Source organism: Hylaeus volcanicus, chromosome 2, assembly GCF_026283585.1.
Source record: "Hylaeus volcanicus isolate JK05 chromosome 2, UHH_iyHylVolc1.0_haploid, whole genome shotgun sequence".
Taxonomy (NCBI): domain Eukaryota; kingdom Metazoa; phylum Arthropoda; class Insecta; order Hymenoptera; family Colletidae; genus Hylaeus; species Hylaeus volcanicus.
Window position 1 is genome coordinate 23,387,339 of NC_071977.1, and position 21,807 is coordinate 23,409,145.

Sequence of the window (21,807 nt, forward strand, 5' to 3'; positions counted from 1 at the left end):
TCTTGTAAACTATCGTATAGTCATACGAGTTTACAATTTTCTTTAATTGGTTTCTACACTATGGTAGATTCTATATATACATACTAACGAATACAATCATCATTAATTGATTCTGCATTCATTGTAGAAATTATTAATCCAAAATTGAATTTTTGTTATTAATGTGAAACGAATGCAATACATGATAACAATTGATTCATACTTAGATGCAAGTGATATATCTACTACAAGGAACTATAAAAAAATAAGAGATAATGGAATGAATATTTCGCGAGGCAATGAATTATGTTTCCTTTTGTATGAAAGTATGAGGTGGACGTATTTACAAATAATACTATATAGTAACATGTTATGGAACATGTTTTAGTAAATCTGCATCCCTATTGAAAATATCAATTTATACTCAATTTTTTTTCTTAGAAAATGTAATTATGGCTTTAAGCGTCCATTTACTATAGCATAGAGTGAACTAATGAACTTGGATAGTAAATATTTTTCATAAAATATCGGAAGTTGTACTTAGTTTCAGAACATGACTTAAAACTGTATCAGTTATTTTCAGCTAATATTCAAAGTGTTCAGAATGTTGATGTAATAGTTCATTGATAAATAATGCGTAAAATTAATGTACATACATATCTAACATATATCTTAAATGGGTAATATCTACAATATTTAACATAAGATAGAATGAGAACATACACTACAGAAATGCACTGGCTATTAGGTACTTATAATATATCACTTATAAATGTGGTGAGATATAAAAATCATATTAACCTAGACGCTGCTTTCTACTTTCAAATTTGCACCTACTGGTTGAGATGCAATTGTAATCTCACTGACTTCGTCTGTTTCTGATTGACTCGACGTATCAGAAACATCATCTATTCCTTTTCTCTAAAGAAATAAAAATATAACGCGTTATACTATATTTCAGACGCTAATGAATAATAAAATAATACTTTAACCTACCTTGTGAGAATAACGAATGTTCCGAAGTACTCTTTGCATATCAGGATTACTCTCTAACGTGGATGACTGACTGGACGGAGGATGTGAATATTCAGAAGTGTTTTCCTCATCGGAAGGTAACACTCGTTCTATTCGTACTGTTGCGTGTTTAAATCTTCTTAATCTACATCCAGGACCAATTGGTCTTCTTGCAATACTAAAAGCATAAAATTCTTAAGTTTTAAGTTCTTAGATAAATTATTAATAATTATATTATTTTTTTTTAGACTATGTACCTTCTTCTTCTAAGAGAATAATTATATGTGTAACTTGGATCTTCGCCTTCTTCGTCTGACCAGCTTTCTTCGCAAGCATCATCTTCACGATCGCATAAAGGATCTATGCTTTCAGAGCAAGGCCGTGTTTTAATTTCAGATTGCTCTTGCTGTACATTAGTACCATTGACGATAATTCCACAAAAATGTCCAGACTCATCTTTACCTCTGAAATTGTTTATTAACTGTCATTTATAATTATTACTATTAAATGTTTGACATATATATTTAAATATACTTTACCTATGTGATATTATCACATCGTCACAATTTCCATTATCTATGGGAGAAATAAGGCGATTGGCGTTGATAATTTCACTAACTTTTCGGCCAAGCGTTTCTAGGTTATCATCATCGCTACAGTCCTTTAAACGTTCATTTCCATTTGCGTGATTTTCATTTGAAGGTTCAGGGCTGGAACATGGACTAGATTGCATTCTATAATGAGCTTCGGACAAAATTGAGTTTCCATTTAAACACTCTGGTACTTGTTTACTTAATGACTGTTTATTAGTGCTATTTACAGAAAGCTTTTCTGTTGACGATACTGCTGTTGTATTTGTAATAGGACTGAAATCAGTTTCACTGATGTGCATTATATCTGTTTGGGTTTGACTGTCCACAAAACGTGCACATACTTCCGTACTCTGAAAAGTAAGAAATTATTTATTATGTATTAAGTAAAACTATATATATTTTTTTCATAGAAAATGCTTACTTTTCTTTCACGATGAGGACTTGATCTTGGGCTAGAACTCACACCACATCCAGATCCTACTCTACGATGTCTGTATTTGCGTTGTTTAAAACTATTACTAGGGGCTAAAACTGTCTCTGGCTGATTGGATTCGTTTAATTGTGTGTACATAGTTGCTTTTACTGGACTCTGTGGACAATCCGTTGGTGACGGTGGAGTTGTTGGTGTAGATGATGTTGAAAATTGTGTTGTAGGATTACGTCGACGATGAAGTCTTTCTTGAGCTTTTAAAAGTGGATGAACAAGCCGTTTCTTACACTGTTTATATCCATTTTGTTGTTCCCGTCTGAGAAATCAAAGATAATATAAATTTATTAATTATCCAATTTTTTAATTTATCTTACATGTCAATTTACTACTTACTTGATTACATCACGTTCACGTTGTTCCAGTTGTAATAAAACAGCACTTAACTCTAAGTACAAATTATTAGTACGCTCAAGTTTACGTTCATAGTGTTCTCGAATATCTTGAGCATGCCTCAGTTCATCCTCGCGTCGCCTGATCAGATCAGCTTCAAATCTTGGACTACTACAACTGTTTGTTTGCATTTGTTTCATGTGATCTCTGATTTCTTTTTTCCAAGATTGCTATAATAATCATAATTATTAAATGTTTGAATATTAAAGATACTATTATGTATCTTCAAAAGTCTTTTTATTGCTTTACCTGTGTCTTAAAATAATCATCAGGTTTTGTACATAGTACTTCAACTGCTGCAATGCCAAGGTGAATTTCAATGTGTTTAAAAGAAGGCCTGTTACGTGGTTTTGCAGCCCAACATTGTTTTACAAGCAACCTGTAACCTTCCGGACAACTTGCAGGAATTGGTAAATGAAGAGAGTTGTTACCCACACCCCAAATAATTGCAGACGAATCTACATCTTTGTAAGGTATTTCTCCACTTAATAATTCCCACAGAACAACACCATACGACCATATATCTACTTTTTCAGAACAGGGTTCATTTCTAATTATTTCTGGGGCCATCCACGCAACAGTTCCAGCAAAGCTCATTCTTGTACTAATTTCATTCCATTCTCTACTTGTTCCGAAATCACTAATTTTTACTACTTCTCCTTGTCCTATTAACACACTGAAAGTAAAGATATTATAAAAATAAAACATTTCTAACAATTATAATAATTGGGGTATATTACACTAAACATACTTTGGACTTTTAAGATCTCTGTGTATAATTTTGTGTGCATGAAGATAGGCCATTCCAGCTGCAATTTGTTTCGACCATGATACCAATCTGGGGGGTGGAACTGGTTCTCCAGCCCTAAGAAGATCATACAATGGCCCATATGGACAAAATTCCATTACTATACAATAACATGGTGCTTGCGTACAGACTCCTCTGAAAATACATGGAGATGTTTCATACTATATTGTGATAATTATATCATGTTTTATATTTCCATAATATATCTGAAAACTTACTTAAATTGTACAATATTTGGATGATTAAGCTTTCGTAAATGCCGTATATCAGTCTCACGTGGTTCACGTACTTTTTTTACCGCTACAACTTCTTTGTTTAATTTTCCACTAAATACTGCTCCTTGAGCTCCAGATCCAAGCCACTGAAGTTCACTAATTGATTCAAATGGTATTTCCCAATCATCCGCTAAAATAATCTCCTGTTAATCTTTTACTGTATTTAAACAAAGCGTATTAGATATGTAGGAAATAATGATTTACTTTGATGTCCTTTAATCTTTTCATTTACAGCTGCTTTTGAAAGCATACTCCAAACTGGACGCATACATCCTAATATACCCTCAACCCAACTTGTTCTTTGTGCATCTAGAGTCACAGAACCTGGAGTACATTTTGTTGGAGTTTCAGTGGAATTACTATTGCTTTCAGAATTTGTATGACTGTCATTGGGTAACTGAACATCACGTGAATCAGTGATGATAGGACCACCCGCAATACCACTCAACTGGCCCAATTCTTCTTGAATGCATAACATGCTACAACATATGATATAATATATTACATATCTTAACTCTCAAAATGTCTGTAGTAGACAGAAATATTTAAAAAAATGACGGTTTGTATTTAATTTTGTTAATATTATTGTCATACGAAACATAACATCTTTTTTACGTCATACAATTAGTAACATTTGTTTGTGCAACAGAGTTGCATTTTTATTTTTATTACGTTTAAAAACAAGTTAGTACATCATGTTTGTGAAATACAACAAATAAGTTATGGATGAATAAATAAAATATATTTATTTTTTTAATGCAATCGTATAAAGTAATTTAATTAAATATAATATTTTGACAAACATGGTAGTACTTAATTTTATTTATAAATTGAAATAATTTATATAAAATATGAAGGATGATTACTACTTTTGGTTTATTATTTCAGAATTATTAACATGACCTTGAGCGTAAATTTCAAGATCGCGTGTAGATTATGTTTGGGTCGAAGATGCAGGAAAACTGCGACATATTGGTGAAGTTTATCCTGTATGTGTGTTGATTTATTCAGTAAACCAGATATATACTTTTGCTTTATTGCATCTCACGATGCATCTTAATAGTCGATGCACAAATGCATTATATCGTTATTAAAAAAAAAATGCATAGCATAATAATGTTTACATGAATTTATTTTAACTTTAACAATAAGCGAGAAATTTAAAAAATTGTGTTTTAAAGAAATAATAATTAATATTAATTATAAGTTTTGTAAAATTCTACTTTTCGTAAAAGCGACTTGATGAAAATCAATGAACTGTGACTGCACTATTACGTCACGCACGAAACTGTATATAGATATTTATTGATGTAAAAATAGTACAAAATTTATGTTTAAGACATAATTACATAATTATGTTTAGCAAGGTTTATATTTGAATTGATTATCAGTTATCATCCATGTTGCAACAAAAGTGAATACTTTAAGGGCTTCATCCATTTAAAGCTGCACAACTACAATGGCGGAAATGCACATTAAAGAAATTCAAAAAATGCAAATTGTTATTATGAATTTCCATGTCAAGTATTATTTTATTTGTTCGAAACGCAGAACAGTTGTTATAGGAGACATTTTAGTTTAAAAAAAAAAAAAAAAAAAAAAAATACAAAAAAACAAACAGATTAAAAAAAACTTCCAAGATTACGAAATTACAGAAAAATAAATTATTGTTCTGATTTGGAGTGTGGCTATGTCGTGGTGCAAACAGTCAGCTAATGATACAATCACGTTATTATATTCGCAGTCGAGAAACTTTCTTCCAGGGATCTGTGTTGTTCGAAAAACACAGTCTCAGTCCGACTTGTGATTTTTAAACACCATTATTGATTTCGTAATGAACGTAAAAATAATTTAATACAAAATTCAGCGTATTTAAATATTTATTACGCATCGTGCGTAAAAACGATTCACATTAGTATAATGTGCAATTGCGATATAATCACCGTATAAACTATATAAATCATAACATAACAAATAATTAAAAAGTTACTTTATTATCGAATTGGCGTAAATACATAAATCGTTTCTTTTTCATAAAATGTCGTGCTCTAAATAATTAAAATTAATAACAATAGGAAGATAAGGATCGCACTATACTCGTTTGAATGATTTTTGTTCGTGATTCGTACACCTGTCAAATGTACAACCGCGATCGTAATTCACGAACGCGAATCAAGTAACAGAGTGGTGGAAGTAAAACGATATCGCCAACGATATAGGTGGAAGCGTAGATATTGCAACAAGTGTCCTCTACTTTCAAGTATATTATGCATCCTATGCTATATAATTATACGAGAATGTTATGCGTTTGTTAATGATGTCGAAATCACGTGCCAAAGTTACATATTTCTTATACTCGAAAAGGACCGAAAGACGCAAGTGAACAGATCGTGCAAACGTGAAACCGCGTCATAAATATCTGACGAATTCCAAAAAAAAAATCGCGAATACAAGTTTTATGTGCGGATGTATTGGTACGAGGACAAGATCGAAGCCGTCAACGATGGTGCCGTTATCGGAAGCGCATTCCGACGATTTGGCCTTCGAGCTCACCTCCTCGTACCGACGTTGTTTGGAGCGGCCGCATCGTCGTTCCGCGTCTTCCTGAGGAAAAACCGTGTAAAGACCATCGTACAACCCGTCGCATATGGATATAGCACTCTCGTTACATGCACTGACAAAAAGTGTTACAAAATCATGCCACCGATCGATAGTTCGCTAGACGAGCAAAAAATAAGTACGAGAAAACTACACGCGATATAACCGAGCACGAGACATATCGTAAACTGACAAGTTCGCCTGTAGAGGGCCGCGTTTACCGTTTGCTTCTTCAATATGACATACAGTAAGTCACAGAAGTATTCCTCTTCTCTAAACTGCTCATTATTTGAGATGGTCAGAGCCGTTCTTTGGCCTTTATCGCATTAACTAATTTTACCAATCACAAAAGTATTTATACTTCTGCAATGGAACAACTTGATATATTACAAACCAACTGCTCAATATATTGTATACTTCCTTAGTACCAAACTTTCCATCAGCTCTTACTTGAAAACTTCTTGGCTACTAATTTCTGTAGGCATGATCGAAATTCTAATTAACAGTGTACATGTCAAGCGTTTGAAGTTTGCAGATAATGCAGTATGAATACTTTTGCAACTCACTGTACGTGTGATGATCAAGTGTAATGTATTGTCCATAACTGACAATGAATGTAACCACCTCGATATTGTTAAAAACCATCTTATTTAAGAATTCTACTCAGTTTCATCTTATTTCGAGTGCGAACGTGTACGAGCAAATGTTTGTTGGAATTGTTGTTACAAATCAGGGTGGTTTTCAATCTTTTTTAGTGCTTCAGTTTAAAACAGTACTTCACGGTACGCATGCGACAGGCGATTAAATATACGCATGCGCAACCGTAACGCGCGTAAATCCACCTGAAAAGGCGCGTTATTTCAAACGTGCAAATTAGATAACTTCGTTATGAAAGATACGTAAGTCTATGTTTCAAATAAATAGACACGGACTCTCTTACATAAACCTTGGATGATTAGGGGAACTTGTGCTTAAAATTACTCTTTCATAGATAATATCTATACTACTTATCGGCGATCACACAAAACATGCAACTAGCCAATTAGCGCTTATCAAACTAAAACCTTTCATATGTCTGAAAAGAAAGGTAAATTGACTTTACATTACTTTCATAATGAACGAATCACATAAAAATGAAAGCGTGTAGGGAAATATCGAATCTTACGAAACAAATATTCAGTATTGTTCGATACCTTGTTATTTGTTTACTCTTACCTATTAGTAAATATATGCGTTTCCGGGTGTGAAGGTGATAAGACTACTTCGTTAACACCCGACGACGCTTCCGTTTCCTGAAATTCGAGTTTATACATCTCAGGTTGAGGTAGTGTCTCGGTCTCAGCAGGGGTGCGCATTCTCGTTTACCTTTCCGTATTCAATGTCTAAAAGAAAGAGTTGCACGCTCGTTACACAGAAATATATTAATTTAAATCCGAGATGGTCGAAAGTCTAGGTAAAAATTCGAACTCGAATTGCAGAATAAGATTGTTGAATATAAAGTAGTTTATCGCACAACTTGTTTATATTGTCGCGGACACATGCTAAATATGTTATTTGTTGCCACGTTACCAAGTACGGAGCCACTGACGAAAAGGAGAAGAGACGAATAAGAAATCACTTTTAGCATAACATGGGGAGGTTGAGTTCAATGGAATGCTGATCTAGTAAGAGGCGTGGTATGTGGCCGTCACATACCAAACTTAACCGTGGTTTTATTTTTCCTGCAGATTCCTCGGATCTGGATGGACCGTATCATTAGCATTTTTTAGTTAACGATGGAGAGGGCTATCATTCGAAAAAAACGAACAAATATACGGACTAAAGGTAATACACACATTAAAATCTATAAGATAACTGAAAGTTTTTGTTTTTCATCAGGATTTTTTCGTTTGACCAATATAACATTAAACCTTAAATTTATAGTAAACCCTGTTCGGTCCAAGAGTAGAACGAACAAGGTAATTACGCATTTGACTAGATCTACATATAATAACTACCTTATACTGGTTTAAACGCGGCACCCTTTCGCGCCACGAAAAAAAAGAATACGGAGTTTTGTACAGTGAGTCACTCGTAGGCGTGTCTTGGATTAATCCTAAGCACCTGTGCTGAGGCTAGGTAAGCTCTAACACACTTCTAGCGACCCCCGAAACCTTCTAAATCTCGTGCCTGACAGTTTACTTCCGATTACAAAACAAGGTGCATAACGAAGACACCGATAACTACATCGTTTCAATGAAATATGTTTTGCATTCATTCAAGCGATTACATACTACTGTACAACAAAGGGCCTAGCCGATTAAGATGGTCAAAACTGCCCTTAGATCTTTTTCAATAGCTCTTGAATCATTCGAAAGCTGACCAAGAAAAACCCTTCTGAGTAAAATTTTAATCCTCTAGCTTGCCCGTGAGGGTAGTTACAGGGTAAAATAGATTTTACGCTTTCCGGCGCATTTTCCGATCTCAAATGCGTTCTAAAATTCTGAAAAAAATCTGACACATTCCGGATCCTAAGGCGCATTTTTGAGAATTTTCTCAGATTTTTTTGTTGCAAACTGTGTTCGTAAGAAATAAAAAACCTCAAAAAAATCGGAAAAACATATTTTTCTCAAAAATATGAAGACATGCTATTCTACTGTTAGGTTCCCTGATAAAGTACCATAACAGGCAATGTCGTAAATTTTTTTAAAATTTGTTGTTCGGCTCCTTCATTGTCAAAAACAATACAAACTCGCAGCAAAAACGTCGAAAAATTCAGTTTTTATTGTTTTTGACAATGAAGGAGCCGAACAACAAATTTTTAAAAAATTTACGACATTGCCTGTTATAGTACTTTATCAGGGAACCTAACAGTAGAATAGCATGTCTTTATATTTTTGAGAAAAATATGTTTTTCCGATTTTTTTGAGGTTTTTTATTTCTTACGAACACAGTTTGCAAAACAAAAAAATCTGAGAAAATTCTCAAAAATGCGCCTTAGGATCCGGAATGTGTCAGATTTTTTTCAGAATTTTAGAACGTATTTGAGATCGGAAAATGCGCCGGAAAGCGTAAAATCTATTTTACCCTGTAACTACCCTCACGGGCAAGCTAGAGGATTAAAATTTTACTCAGAAGGGTTTTTCTTGGTCAGCTTTCGAATGATTCAAGAGCTATTGAAAAAGATCTAAGGGCAGTTTTGACCATCTTAATCGGCTAGGCCCTTTAAATAATTAAGAATATCATTTATTGATTCAATATTATATTAATGAAACTCTCTGGTCTTTAGAGGAACATTAACATTAGGAGTAAGTCCGATCAACGATTAATAAATTGTCTACAATGTTTTGTTACATCAAACGTATTTTTCAGTTATACAGTGCACTTGCGAATAACTGATACAGTGAAAGGGGTACTTAAAGTTTTGCTTGAGTTGGCGGATCGATGTTCCAAAAGAGTGAACACGTTGCACCCCTTCTTTCTTGGGCGTACGTACGTATTCCCATGTGTAAAGTTGGGGAAAACGTCTGGTAATGAGGGGGTGCTCATCGTCTCTGCCGATTTTGTCGCTTATCGGCCACCCGCAACGTTACAGTGGGAAAATAGAAACATATTTATCTTATGAATGACAAAAATTCATAAAATATTAACCATGAAGACTGAAGGTAAATCGGATCACGTACAAACTCGATGACTAACTTGAAGCGACAAATTTAATAAAGTTAATAGAATATATTACATCACCTTCGACCCTTAGAACGTTTATCATATATGTCTGGGATGACGTTAAAGAAAGTTTATTTTCACTGTCGTTCGAAGGGCGCGAAATGCAATCTGCTTCATTGAACGAATGAGTAACGCGAAACAATACGAAAATAACACTGGCGGAGCTAATGGTTTTATCTAAGCATTATACTATCGAATTATAGCTCTGGAAAACGATATAATGGTTATTCCAATCTAGTAAAAAAAAGAACGGAATGTACTAGACCGATCAACTTCGATTATCATTTATCTGTGCGAATTCGTGTCATCTTCGTTATGCAATCCCATACATTGACGTAAAAGTATAATAACTCATGTGCATTTGTTAAATATTTCGTTAGAGCAACACAATGTACTGCACAACCTAGCATTGAAATCACCCGATAAATTCAGTGATCGCGATGCTGTCTATAGTATCAAAGTGATCGGTACACGCATTATAACGACCCGCTTTTAAACGGACGAATTAATAATATTCCGACGAAATGAATTCTATTATGCTCGAACTCTACCTTTTCGGATACAAGTGAAATAGAATTCAATGCAATTGGTATGATCGATAGCATGTAGTATAGAGAGAGAGAAACATAAAACCTTAATGAAGACCGTTAACTATACTTCTTACGATTAAGATAAGCACAGCTAACGATGTTTTCCGACGCTATAAAATAATTCCTATACAATTTCTTTTGAAATATAAATTACAACCATTTGTTTCTCTCTACACACCAGTACTAAATTTCAATATTTTACTGGTTTCGAATACGTTATCTTTGTTAAAAGTTCGACGAAATTCTTTTCTTTGTTATTTGTATAGGAGAGATCGATAGATCTATCGAAGAGGTAAACGAAACATTATTCCGAGTGGCGACAATTTTAACCATAGTGACGTTTCGTTTCGTGTAACACTGGGAGAGTAGTACCTAGAAAACGCGTGCCGCTGCGACGGACGCAACGAGATCCGTACTCAATGCAGAACGATCGGGAACGAGCTTTCACTTTCCACGAGCGGCTTGCACAAGCGAGACACTACCGTGGTCAGGGCTCCACGATATTTGGCATGAAAAACTCGCCGAAGCATGAAGCGTCACATACTTGCAAAAAATAGAACGGACGGTACGAGAGTCCGCTGTTTGGAATCGAGGAAGAAGGAAGAGAACGGGAGACGCTTTATCGATTAAGTTCGCGCTACAACCCCTCTTTTCTTACCTGTAGAAAAAATTTCCGCCGACAACGACAACGATTCCCTACGAAGTATCCATAAAGTTCTGACTGGCGCCATGCATTTGCGAAGTCCTCGTCAACTGCTGACTCTGACACTAAAGATGCACGAGAGAGTCTTGGACTCTCTCAGAGAAATTATCCTGGCTTTGCACGTCACAATAATCATACGGATGAATATGCACGTATTACACTATCTCGAACGTGACCACAATATGTATCTGTCAGAGTTGTAGGCGAGCTGAGAGATCCGCGAATATCTTTTTGTTGACGGTCATGAAAACAACCCCGCAACACCCCGACGCACGACGCGTCCAGCGGACACTAAACAAAATGGCGCGCACCATCGTCCACGGCTTCGACACCAGAGTGCGCCCGTTTCTTTGTCGGTGTACAGACCCCCCTCTATGTGGTATATAAAGACTGCGTCTCTGTATTATGCAGCAGAGGGGGGCATGTTGGAACAGGTCCATCTATTCAAACCACGCCTCTTGGTATTCGAGTCGTGCACACCAATCCACTGTGTATTGTGCTCTGTGCTGTATGCAGGATTACAGGGGCGCATGCTTCAAGAAAATATGATAAAAATACAGGGTGTCCCAAAAATGTTGTAACACATTGAAAGGGGTGGTTCGGGAGGTGATTTGAAACAACTTTTTCCTTAGCGAAAATGTTGTCCGAGGCTTCGTTGAGGAGATATTAACGGAAAACGTCGACCAATCAGAGCTCGCGTATACCGTTGGAGCGGCCGTGGTAACGAAGGCTACGTGCTAAGCGGCTGCGTCAATGTACTTCGATGATGCACGTCGAGTCGCTTGTTCGCGTACAAGCGCGGCCGCTTAGGACATAGCCTTCGCTACCGCAGCCGCTCCAACGGTATACGCGCGCTCTGATTGGTCAGTGTTTTCCGTTAATATCTCCTCAACGAAGCCTCGGACAACATTTTCGCTAAGGAAAAAGTTGTTTCAAATCACCTCCCGAACCACCCATTTCAAGGTGTTACAACATTTTTGGGACTATATCTTTCATTTGGATACTTACATGTTTATTTTTGTATAAAATCTTTAATTTGATTGGTCTATATTATGGTATCGTAAGTGTGCTAAAACATCGTTGCGTTTTGAAATGATCCTTCGAAATGAAGGAAGTATTTGGGATATAACAGGTACGCTTCCCTGAATACGTTAGATGGCGCCACTACTCCAACATGTTACTTCCTTCCACCCCGTATTATGAAAAATCGCTAACACAAAGCTATGTTAGTATTATCTTCTTGTTTTATCGAGAAGGAAAGAGGATTTTATGAATTCTATGTGGACTCTTCGTACCCTGAAACATACGCAAGTAAGTGATGTATGTAAACCTTTCCTTTTTTTTTTTTGGGTACACACACCATCGTAGGATCCAGGAGATTAGTGGTGGGGTGCTATGTTTAATCTTAAAGGTGCTCAATAGTTAGGACTTACAGTGGGGGCGACGAAGGGGCAGCAAACGAGTTCCTGACAATCGTGGCTGTACCTGTAACGCTTGACTGATGCTAAAGAACGGTGCAGATAGTGCATCTGTCGTTGTTTATGTAGTATTCTCCGAGCTACACCTAGGTATTTCCTTTTTTCCACCTCCTTCATAACGCGTCTAATACTCTGCCCTTGAAACATTTTATGTAGATACTGCAGGGCGTTGAATTTGAAGAAATTCATGTTCACTTTTAACGTTTCTTATTTAATATTTTCGGAATGGGTACTGTACACAATGTTAGCAAAAGTATATATTAATTATACACATATAATAATAACCAGACAATAATTCCAATATAAATTACATAATCGTAACACTAGTATGATAGAATTTATTTCTTCAAAATCAATGTGGGATGTGAAAGTATTTCCAAGAAATTCATTCTCTCTATTTTCCTCGGATAAATATGGGAGTAGGGGAATAGAGATGACCTCCGATTCCTAGAAGTCTTTCCGTTATTTCTTGGAAACGGTTAGGGCTTTCCGTCCTGTTTTTGTATTATTCGACGGATTGCGTCTCCCCTTTGCACAAGCGCAGAACGCGTTTCAACGATCGTAGGAGGGATGTATTTAGCAAAGCAGCTCGTTCTATTTCATCTCACTCTCCCCAAGTTGAACTGAAAGCCGCCCTCGACCTATTACGTTTCTCTCTTCTTTCTTCATACTCCCATTTTGTCTTCCTTTATTTTTCTATTTATCGTCGCTGCATATTTTAACGTTCGTATGCATAATAACGACGCAATTACCCTCTATGCGATGGTACGATAATAAAAACATTTAATTTATTTACAATTTTCCCTAAAACCATTATAATTAATGGGTTAAATAATGGGTTTATTATTGTTTTATATGTGCAACTAATTCCTTATACTCTTTTACAATATTTTCGACTACTGCAAACGCTTGTAAAAAGTCATCCTCTTCTAAACCAAACCGTTTGTATTGATGCAAAAATGCACCATGAATGTAAGACTTCCAAGATTTGTTTAAAAGTACATCTAGAGGTTGAGCAATTTGTGAATTATTGGTAATCAAGGCAAGATATTTGTCGTGATTTAAGAGCTTTCGTTTTTGGTGTAAGTGGGAAAACCAGCCAGTAGTATTCCAATTTGCATATAAATGTTTCTTTCTAAATTCATCAGTTATGATACAATCTTGATCTGTTGTGGGGCCACGTGTTATTAGAATATTTGATACAGAACAGGTGTAAACATAATGTTTAGTACTACTTCTTGAACTGGATGGTACTTTTAGTTCAAAATCAGTTAACTGTGAATTTAGACTTGATATACGAAGTGTTTGTTTTAGATGGTGTACATATGAATCCCAATTACACATAGATTCATATTCTGAAGATGTTTTAGGTATATGCGGAGTACTATTAATTGTTGCTAATTTATAAGAAGGATGAGATGCTATCTTAGATACCAATGAATTTACACTATGTCTTATATGATTTATTGGTTGAAGAACAGCTAATAATTTTTCAGAAACAATTTCATTTATATCTTCTAAATTTGTAGCTGTATTTTTCAGTAAATTTTTACATATATTATGTACTTGTTCATTCTCAAATAGAATATTCAAGTCACTGTGGTTGTACAGTTTTGCCAAAGTAAATAATGTATTATAGTTCTGAGTGCACACTTCACCAAATGAGAATGGTAATATTGTTGTTGTAACAATTGGTTTTGTTTTATATTCCTCGCGTAATAGTTGTGCAATGTTACTTCCAATACCAGATCCTGTACCACCCGCTGAACTTAGAAGCAAAAGAAATCCATTTAAATGATCTGTCCTCTCTATTTCTAACCTTATAGAATTTAGTATTGTCTCTCTTAACTCGTATCCTTTTATCAAATAACCGTATCCCCAATTATTTGCACAACCTCCATCAGCTTTACAAATTACATTTTTGGTTTCATATGTCCACAGATTAGTTGGATTGTTACAAATTTTGTTTATTACTTTCTGCTCTGTATCCACAAGAATTGCTCTTGCTAAATGTTTACCTTGTTTAGAAATACCATTAAACCATATATTAAATGTATCTTCCAAATATCGATAATTAGTATTATGGGATACACCTGTATTCATGCATTCCATGTCAGATGATATCTTTGAAAATAATGTATGTCCTAGTTGATTTCCACATTGTCCGAATTGTATTGTCAACATTTTCAAAAGATGAATTTATTCAATGTACAAATGATTAGTTGTGATATGAAAACAATGTACATATCTTCTAAAACATAAAATTTTATTCACAATTTTAATAGACAATTCATATCCTCACTGTTAAAAGTTTCTACTGACAAGGTATCTACAAAAATAAAACTAACTTCGTTTACACACTCCTCTAAGTTTAGGAAAGAAAATACAAATGTCAGTACATAAATATGATTACAGTGAGTCGTCGATAACGACTCGTTATATTTTATATTACCGATAAATGGTAATATCCGCAAATAGTTCATCAAGCCGCCGCAAGATGTCGTTGACATAACCTGCGATAAAGTAGTTAAAAATAACAATGAAACTCATGAATTATTATCTGTCGATAAATTTTCGAACACTACAACGTAGTGAAACATAATTTAAAATTATAATCCATTGTGTTATTACACATTGTCAATATAAAATGTTTCATAAATATCGATTTTTTATTTTAAATCCAATAATTACGATAGAATTTTATTATAAGTATACATAGTCTTTGCATCTGTTTTATTAGGCTCAATTACGTTCATTTTACAGCGCCTGTTTTCTGCATAAATTATCACAATCAATAATCTTTGTTTCTTAGCAGAATTCAACGCATAATTGGAAACCAACGATATGACTTGGATACGACTGTGGTTACTGCGAAAAGAAAACACAACAAAACATTACGCAACCAGTTATATCTTTTATCTTGTATGCACAGCTAGGTGCATAATGATGTATGAACTTATAATCAAACATTTTAAGACTAAATAAAATTTAATATAATTACTCTTTTTCAGAGATTGAGATTCAGAAACCTATTTCTGAGATATAAACCAAAATATGAAGGTCACCAGCTAGTTTTGATATGTAGAGCAAAACAAAGGTTAGTATATCAGAATTTTGCGATCTCTTTTATTATAATAATATTTGAAATCTCAGAAAACGTTCTCAGAGTATATACTCAGGATTTAGCATTGCTATAATTTTTATATATGGATGTATGTGCAGATAATTTTCAACGAAACATGAATGTCTCTTATCGGTTCGTGTGTTTATTTGCAGCATTGGCGGACGTTGCGAGAGTTTTATTGAAGAGAAAGTACACACAAGATAGTAAGCGCAAAATGATTGCCGCTTCTAGTACGAGGGAACAGCATCGAAAAAATCCAATTAATTCGTATTCCAATTGAAAAATATCCCACTATTTAATCTGCGTTTCGCTTCATTCTGAACGTAATTATGACTATCGCGAGAAAAACTGGGAAAACCCTAAGACGGGTCATCTACTGTCATTCAATCGTACATGAAATCTCATGACCAACTGGGATGGTTAGGGAATCACTGTTATAATCAGTGCTGTGGTTTAGTCGGTACCATCTACTTACACAGCACTGGTTACAATACGAATTATGCGAAAGCATGGTCAGAATTTCCAGTTGCAGGCGAAGAGAGAAGACGCAGAGTGGGGTTGCACGCGATTTTCCAGCTCGATCGTCGAAGCGTCGACAGTCTGTCACGACGACGATTAGCGGAAAGATAATATCGACACCGGGCGTGATTCAGAATAGTGTCCCGTTTAGTTTTCGTCGATTATGACCTGTGCTTTTATCGTACGGCGTGTTACGAGTGAAATCGTCGCCAAAGCGTCGACTTTTCACCAGGAACCAGTTTTACCTTTTATTTCTACTTTAATTCCGTGACGCATCGAGGCTCACGAAGATTTCCTCCTCCAACGAGTAGCGTTCGCGTAGTCACGTCCTTCGTGATACTCGTCTCACGTCATGAAGCAGTGACGTAGATTTGCGAAACTACAGTACACGGGCATATGTACCAACTAAAGGAACCACGGAATGTTGCATTTACCGAATCGATTATAGAACCCAGTAATTTGAGTTAAGCGGCTCCATACTTATTTCGAACCGGTATATCTTTGTAAAGAAACCGAGAGGTTTAAATAGTCGTGTCGCGTAAAAGTGTTCAGCTTGAGCTGCATTATCGGCTGCATCGTACGCGACAGTGTTGTAGAATCGTGATGAGATCGTCAAATGTATAATTTTTAAACGATTTGTCGACAAAATCGAAGAATCAACGTAGCGTGGTGTAAGTGGCGCGTTATGTGTAAGTAACTTGGTAATCGTGAAATTTCGTGAAGGTTTTTTTCGAGATCTTATTATCGAGCACTGACGAAGGAAACGCATTCAAGAAGACGCCATGTTGTTGTAAGCTGATGATAATTAAACGCTATCAAAGTGATCGCGGACGACAGAAGCGATGACTTGTGCGAGGTAATTATTTTTTAGTTACTCGATGCATGTATCAAGAAACAAAAAAAAAAACTGAAATTATTTTTTACATTTTCCATCATCGTCGCTTCTTTTTTCAACGTCATCGCCATTGTTATTATCGAGTATGTCCGCGGTATCAACTTCATATAACTTCCGATAGGCTTTTATTGCAACGAGAGCTATGGAAGTATTCATAGATAAATTTGCATGGATATAAATTTAAAGCTGATGCTTTTATAACGTTATTATTTACTTTATACTTTGTTCGAGTCATCTTCGGAACCTATAAATGTTTACATATACGTGCAATACATTGGTTAGTTTAATTATTCTATTAAAGAAGTATGGAAACATAGATGATGTGTATAAAATTGTAAGAGGTGTATGTTCTGAAGACCTAAATGAAGAGTCAAAACATAAAGTAAATATTAATTTGTTCGAAACTGTAAACTTATCTTCAAATTCATCGTATACGATGAACTTTGACACGGAATAACACGATTAACATGCCACACGATGCTCCAAATAAAACGTTGGATCGTCTAAACGAGGAATAGTCGTAATCTATTTTGTCTTAACAACGTCAATTTATAACAAAGTAAGCCTTTGTCAGAACGATTCTTAAACAAATAGCGATCGTATCGAATTTTTCAGATAATCAAGGATAGCTTTGAATTACTGCTAGTCTACAAATTTGACGTCCTCCAGAAACTGAAATTAGCATCCTAATGTTCTAAACCGTTATACGATCCATCGTTTTCCGACTTTCTAAATATAGTCAACGATTGCATCGACGTTAATGGATTTTCGGAATTTTCTTTGTAATTTACAACTGGCACAGTTACCCCTAAAATTTTTACGAGAAACATCGGTATTCATAAATTCATACATTCCCTCATCGATAACCGTTACGAACAACTGAAAATTTCCTTAATCGATAATGGTTATCGGGAAGGAAGCAAACACACGCTCACGTGTAACTGAAAGCATTCTAATCGAAAGAAATGATTGTATCCTGGAATTTTATTTAAATTTTTATTTCTCTGAAATCATAAATCGTTTGGAATCTTCCAAAGCTAATCGTGCCGGGTAATTCACAATCATGAATTCCCTTTTCCCTAACGTTGTTCACGACACGTCATGCATACCAGTCAAGGTAAACGGTCACGGCTATCGACTCGTTGCGGGAAATTATACATTAAAATTGAATGACGATTCTTTCGGAACAAACGGTAGCAAGGAACGTTCTTGTTCGTCAGTGCTTGGGCATGGTGACATTGGTGCAACAGCATCAGCAAACAGTACCAGACGAGAACAGCCATCAGAAGGATCAAGATCAAGCCAACAGCAACGCCGTTTCCAATAACCACGAAGCTGTTAACAAACCTGGCGAGGTTGTACTCCCTGTCAAGGACATCGTCGCTAGAAATGGCAGCCTTGTCGGTTCCTCTACGCAGTGCAGTGACGTAGACGATAATGACGAAGAGGAAGAGGAGGAAACAGACGTCGAAGATGGAGACTGGGTACCAGATTTACCTGTACCTGCGGTGTTTCAGCACCAACAGCAAGTAACCACCGCGGATGGGAATGTGGTACTGCCTAACGCAGACACCTCGAACTTTGGTGATGTGCGTGTAAAGAACTCGACCAATGTGCATCTCGGTAACAAGACCTTTTACAAAGGTCCTGTGACTATAAAGCAGTTCGTTTACACCAACCCAATTCCAGTAAAGGATTACGATACTGTTGCAAGTGCCTCTAGTCATATCAACGCATCTGATTTGCCTAATGCTAACGGAGACGCCAATAGACCAATCTTGTCTCAAAATTCGACCTTTGAAAACGGTGATTATGACAAGAATGTTGTACAATAATGTACAATAAGTTCACTGTTATACGAAAAGAGAAATTCAGCTGCATAGTTATGTCAGATATATTTTCACGAAGGATGTCTTTTAACGATTAACTTTATCTTGATTAATGATCATTGTAGTTACCTAATGGCACATTTTTAGAATACTACCATATACATTTACTATGCAGATGACTGGCTACTATTATTGCGACGATGATTTGAAGCTTCTATTGAATCTTCACCAGGTTCAAATAATGATAATGAAACAACGCAAGTATAATATTAACGTAAAAGCATGTTTCTAGTGAGACATATTGTATACGAACGTAAAGCGATTAAGAATAAATCAATACCACAGATCTTATCATAGGCATTTTAACAGCTTACAGATCTGGAGTAAAAATGTTTTATCTAAATCGGCCATTGCTGAGCTTGTGAAAGAATTTGCAGACTTTTGTTAATCAAACATCTTTTATTAGATTTACTTCCGGATTTTATCTTTGCGACATTATCAGTGGCCTTTTTTTTTTGTAGTAATGAATAATATTAACAACATAAATAAAGAACGTTTCGTTAATTTCACTTAAGCAATTTTATTGTACTCTTTCAGTAACAAAATGGCTATGGAATCAAAGATGCGTGGCGATTTTCTTGATACTAGTCTTAAGTTTCGTGACTGCTGTGGTCGTCGCTTGCGTCTATATCTTGACTAGCGCTGCTACTCCACCAGCACCTATTTTCCCGGAAATACCAGGTATAATTTCTCATCTTCATAAATACACAGGATACTGATACGATTCCTTATGAATTTACAATATATAATGTACAAATATACGCAGTAGAATATTAACAATAAATATTCTTGGCTTTAACACGTTGATCGCCATGTCACCCATATATGGGTGGCAGTGCTTCTCACTGAAGAACAAACAAAATTAATTTTGAATGTTCAGTAACAAAGAAAATAAATTTGAATTGAATTCTTAAACTTCAACGAAGTTATAAAAATAAATCCCACAATAAATGTTTGATTATGTAGCTTCCAATAGCCTAGAAACAAAACTTAATCACAATAGAAATTTTCAAGAGTATCAGTCTGGCAGTCAACGTGTTAAAGCGATATGAATCAACATTTCACGTCTAACTTGGATTTGGATATTTAAGTTGCAGATGTAGGAGTGGAGAATGTACGTTTTGTTACACGAAACGAATGGGGTGCTCAACCACCTACAGAGCAATTGACAAAAATGAAACTTCCGGTACCGTACGTGATCATCAGTCACACAGCTACCGATTTCTGTTCAACGCAATCGGAATGTACGTTTCGCGTTCGATTTGCTCAGACGTTTCACATCGAATCTCGAAATTGGTCGGATATCGCTTATAACTTTCTCGTTGGCGGTGATGGACTCGTATACGTTGGCCGAAGTTGGGATTACGTGGGTGCCCAATCCTTTGGATACAATAATAAAAGCATAGCTCTTTCTTTTATTGGTACATTTAATACTGTTGTACCACCCAAGAATCAACTGTATGCAGCGCAACGACTTATCGAACTAGGGGTAGAAGCTGGTAAAATTGCGCCAGATTATAAATTACTGGGACATCGACAAATCTCTCGGACATTAAGTCCGGGTGATGCCTTGTACAGTGTCATCAAAACTTGGCCTCATTGGTCGCCAACGCCGTAAAACATGCTATTTCATATTTTGTGATAAATTCATTGAGCTCTATCCTAACTGGAGCGTGAACTCTGTAGTAAGAAGTAGAGGCGACGGAGGTCCGAGAGAAATGCAAAATGGGTGGTTCCGGTATTATCCTATAGCAAATTTATTTGTAGAGGGGGAACAAACGTACGCTGTAACATAACCTACCCGAGCATTGTCGAGTGAGTTACTTTCAGATTCTTTTCCGCATAAAATTGAATTGTGACAAATAATAAAATTTAGCTCTATACCAAATTGTATATATTTATATGATCTAAATTATGGTATGTAAATTATGTATACTATTTCATTATTATTACATTATTATTAATGTTTCTATCGTTTCATATATAAATAAAAAGGAAATAAAGTTCAAATCTGTACATAATTAATCCGTAAATAATTTCTGGAGTGCCGCGAAATTCAAACAAAGAGGAGTCTGTTCTCCCTCCACACATAAATTTGCTATAGGATAGTACCACCGGAACCACTCATCTTGCATCTCTCTCGGACCGGCTTCTCTCTCGCAGTTCACACTCCAGTTAGGATAGAGCTCAATGGATAAACTAACTTGTCATTATATCTTACGTTTAAATACTATGTGTACGATGAGAAGAATTTTTTTATGCAATTCAATTTGAGATTATCAGTTTCACTGCAGGAACGATTACTCAAAATAATAGGCTGCCAACCATTCATTCTAACACTAGAATGAGTTTAAAAGTAGAATGCGAAGATCTAAACGTAAATAGTATACAAGGATCTCTTTTTTAGGTTAGTCGAAATTAGTCGGAATACATGGTATACAAATTTTTCATTCTTGACTGCAAATGTGATGCGTTTTAATAAAATATTGACGACTATTGTACTTTATAGGATGTTAAAGATATCAGTTTTATATGTAAATCGTTCAACGAGCGCTAATAACGATGTGTACATAGTGTAAAAATACAAAAAGAATTAAGGAAAAAATACAAAAAAGCGTATGTGCATGTATGTACGTGTATTACGAAATATTAAATTTCTATTGTTATACATAATACCTACTACACTTTGGTTTCTTTAGAGGGATACATAATATTATTAAATATAACAAGTAAATGTGGACATACGAAAATTTAAAT

The 21,807-nt window shown here is 35.4% G+C and overlaps 3 protein-coding genes and 1 long non-coding RNA gene across 8 annotated transcripts; 2 read left to right on the plus strand and 2 right to left on the minus strand.

Moving 5' to 3' along the window:
- Positions 1–622: 622 nt before the first annotated feature.
- LOC128885170 (mitogen-activated protein kinase kinase kinase 13) lies at positions 623–12,168 on the minus strand. 4 transcript variants are annotated; one of them, XM_054139040.1, is made up of 14 exons: positions 12,154–12,168; positions 11,101–11,678; positions 7,363–7,529; positions 6,103–6,153; positions 3,754–4,028; positions 3,493–3,679; positions 3,218–3,409; positions 2,716–3,142; positions 2,410–2,636; positions 2,008–2,332; positions 1,533–1,936; positions 1,251–1,457; positions 976–1,171; positions 623–900 (listed from the first exon to the last, which is right to left on the minus strand). In XM_054139040.1, exons 3-14 carry the CDS (start codon positions 7,500–7,502, stop codon positions 781–783), a joined length of 2,751 nt encoding a protein of 916 aa, XP_053995015.1. In that variant the 5' UTR covers positions 7,503–7,529; positions 11,101–11,678; positions 12,154–12,168; the 3' UTR covers positions 623–780. The 4 variants fall into 4 exon arrangements, with proteins under 4 accessions (XP_053995015.1, XP_053995017.1, XP_053995016.1 ...); XM_054139042.1 differs by lacking the exons at positions 6,103–6,153; positions 12,154–12,168 and having other exon boundaries at positions 7,363–7,439; XM_054139041.1 differs by lacking the exons at positions 6,103–6,153; positions 12,154–12,168.
- Positions 6,258–10,628, plus strand: LOC128885182 (uncharacterized). The gene is made up of 4 exons (XR_008459554.1): positions 6,258–6,394; positions 7,875–7,971; positions 8,071–8,265; positions 9,499–10,628. It is a non-coding gene; the product is annotated as an uncharacterized LOC128885182 (long non-coding RNA).
- Positions 12,152–15,355, minus strand: LOC128885175 (tubulin delta chain-like). The gene has a single exon (XM_054139049.1). The coding sequence runs from the start codon at positions 14,805–14,807 to the stop codon at positions 13,467–13,469; it is 1,341 nt and encodes a 446-aa protein (XP_053995024.1). The 5' UTR covers positions 14,808–15,355; the 3' UTR covers positions 12,152–13,466.
- A 615-nt stretch (positions 15,356–15,970) lies between these two features.
- Positions 15,971–21,759, plus strand: LOC128885177 (peptidoglycan-recognition protein LC-like). Of its 2 annotated transcripts, none has more exons than XM_054139053.1 (4): positions 15,971–17,122; positions 18,359–18,967; positions 19,588–19,731; positions 20,142–21,759. In XM_054139053.1, the coding sequence occupies exons 2-4, from the start codon at positions 18,391–18,393 to the stop codon at positions 20,666–20,668; spliced, it is 1,248 nt and encodes a 415-aa protein (XP_053995028.1). In that variant the 5' UTR covers positions 15,971–17,122; positions 18,359–18,390; the 3' UTR covers positions 20,669–21,759. The 2 variants fall into 2 exon arrangements, with proteins under 2 accessions (XP_053995028.1, XP_053995027.1); XM_054139052.1 differs by having other exon boundaries at positions 15,977–17,122; positions 18,382–18,967; positions 20,142–21,758.
- Positions 21,760–21,807: the final 48 nt, after the last annotated feature.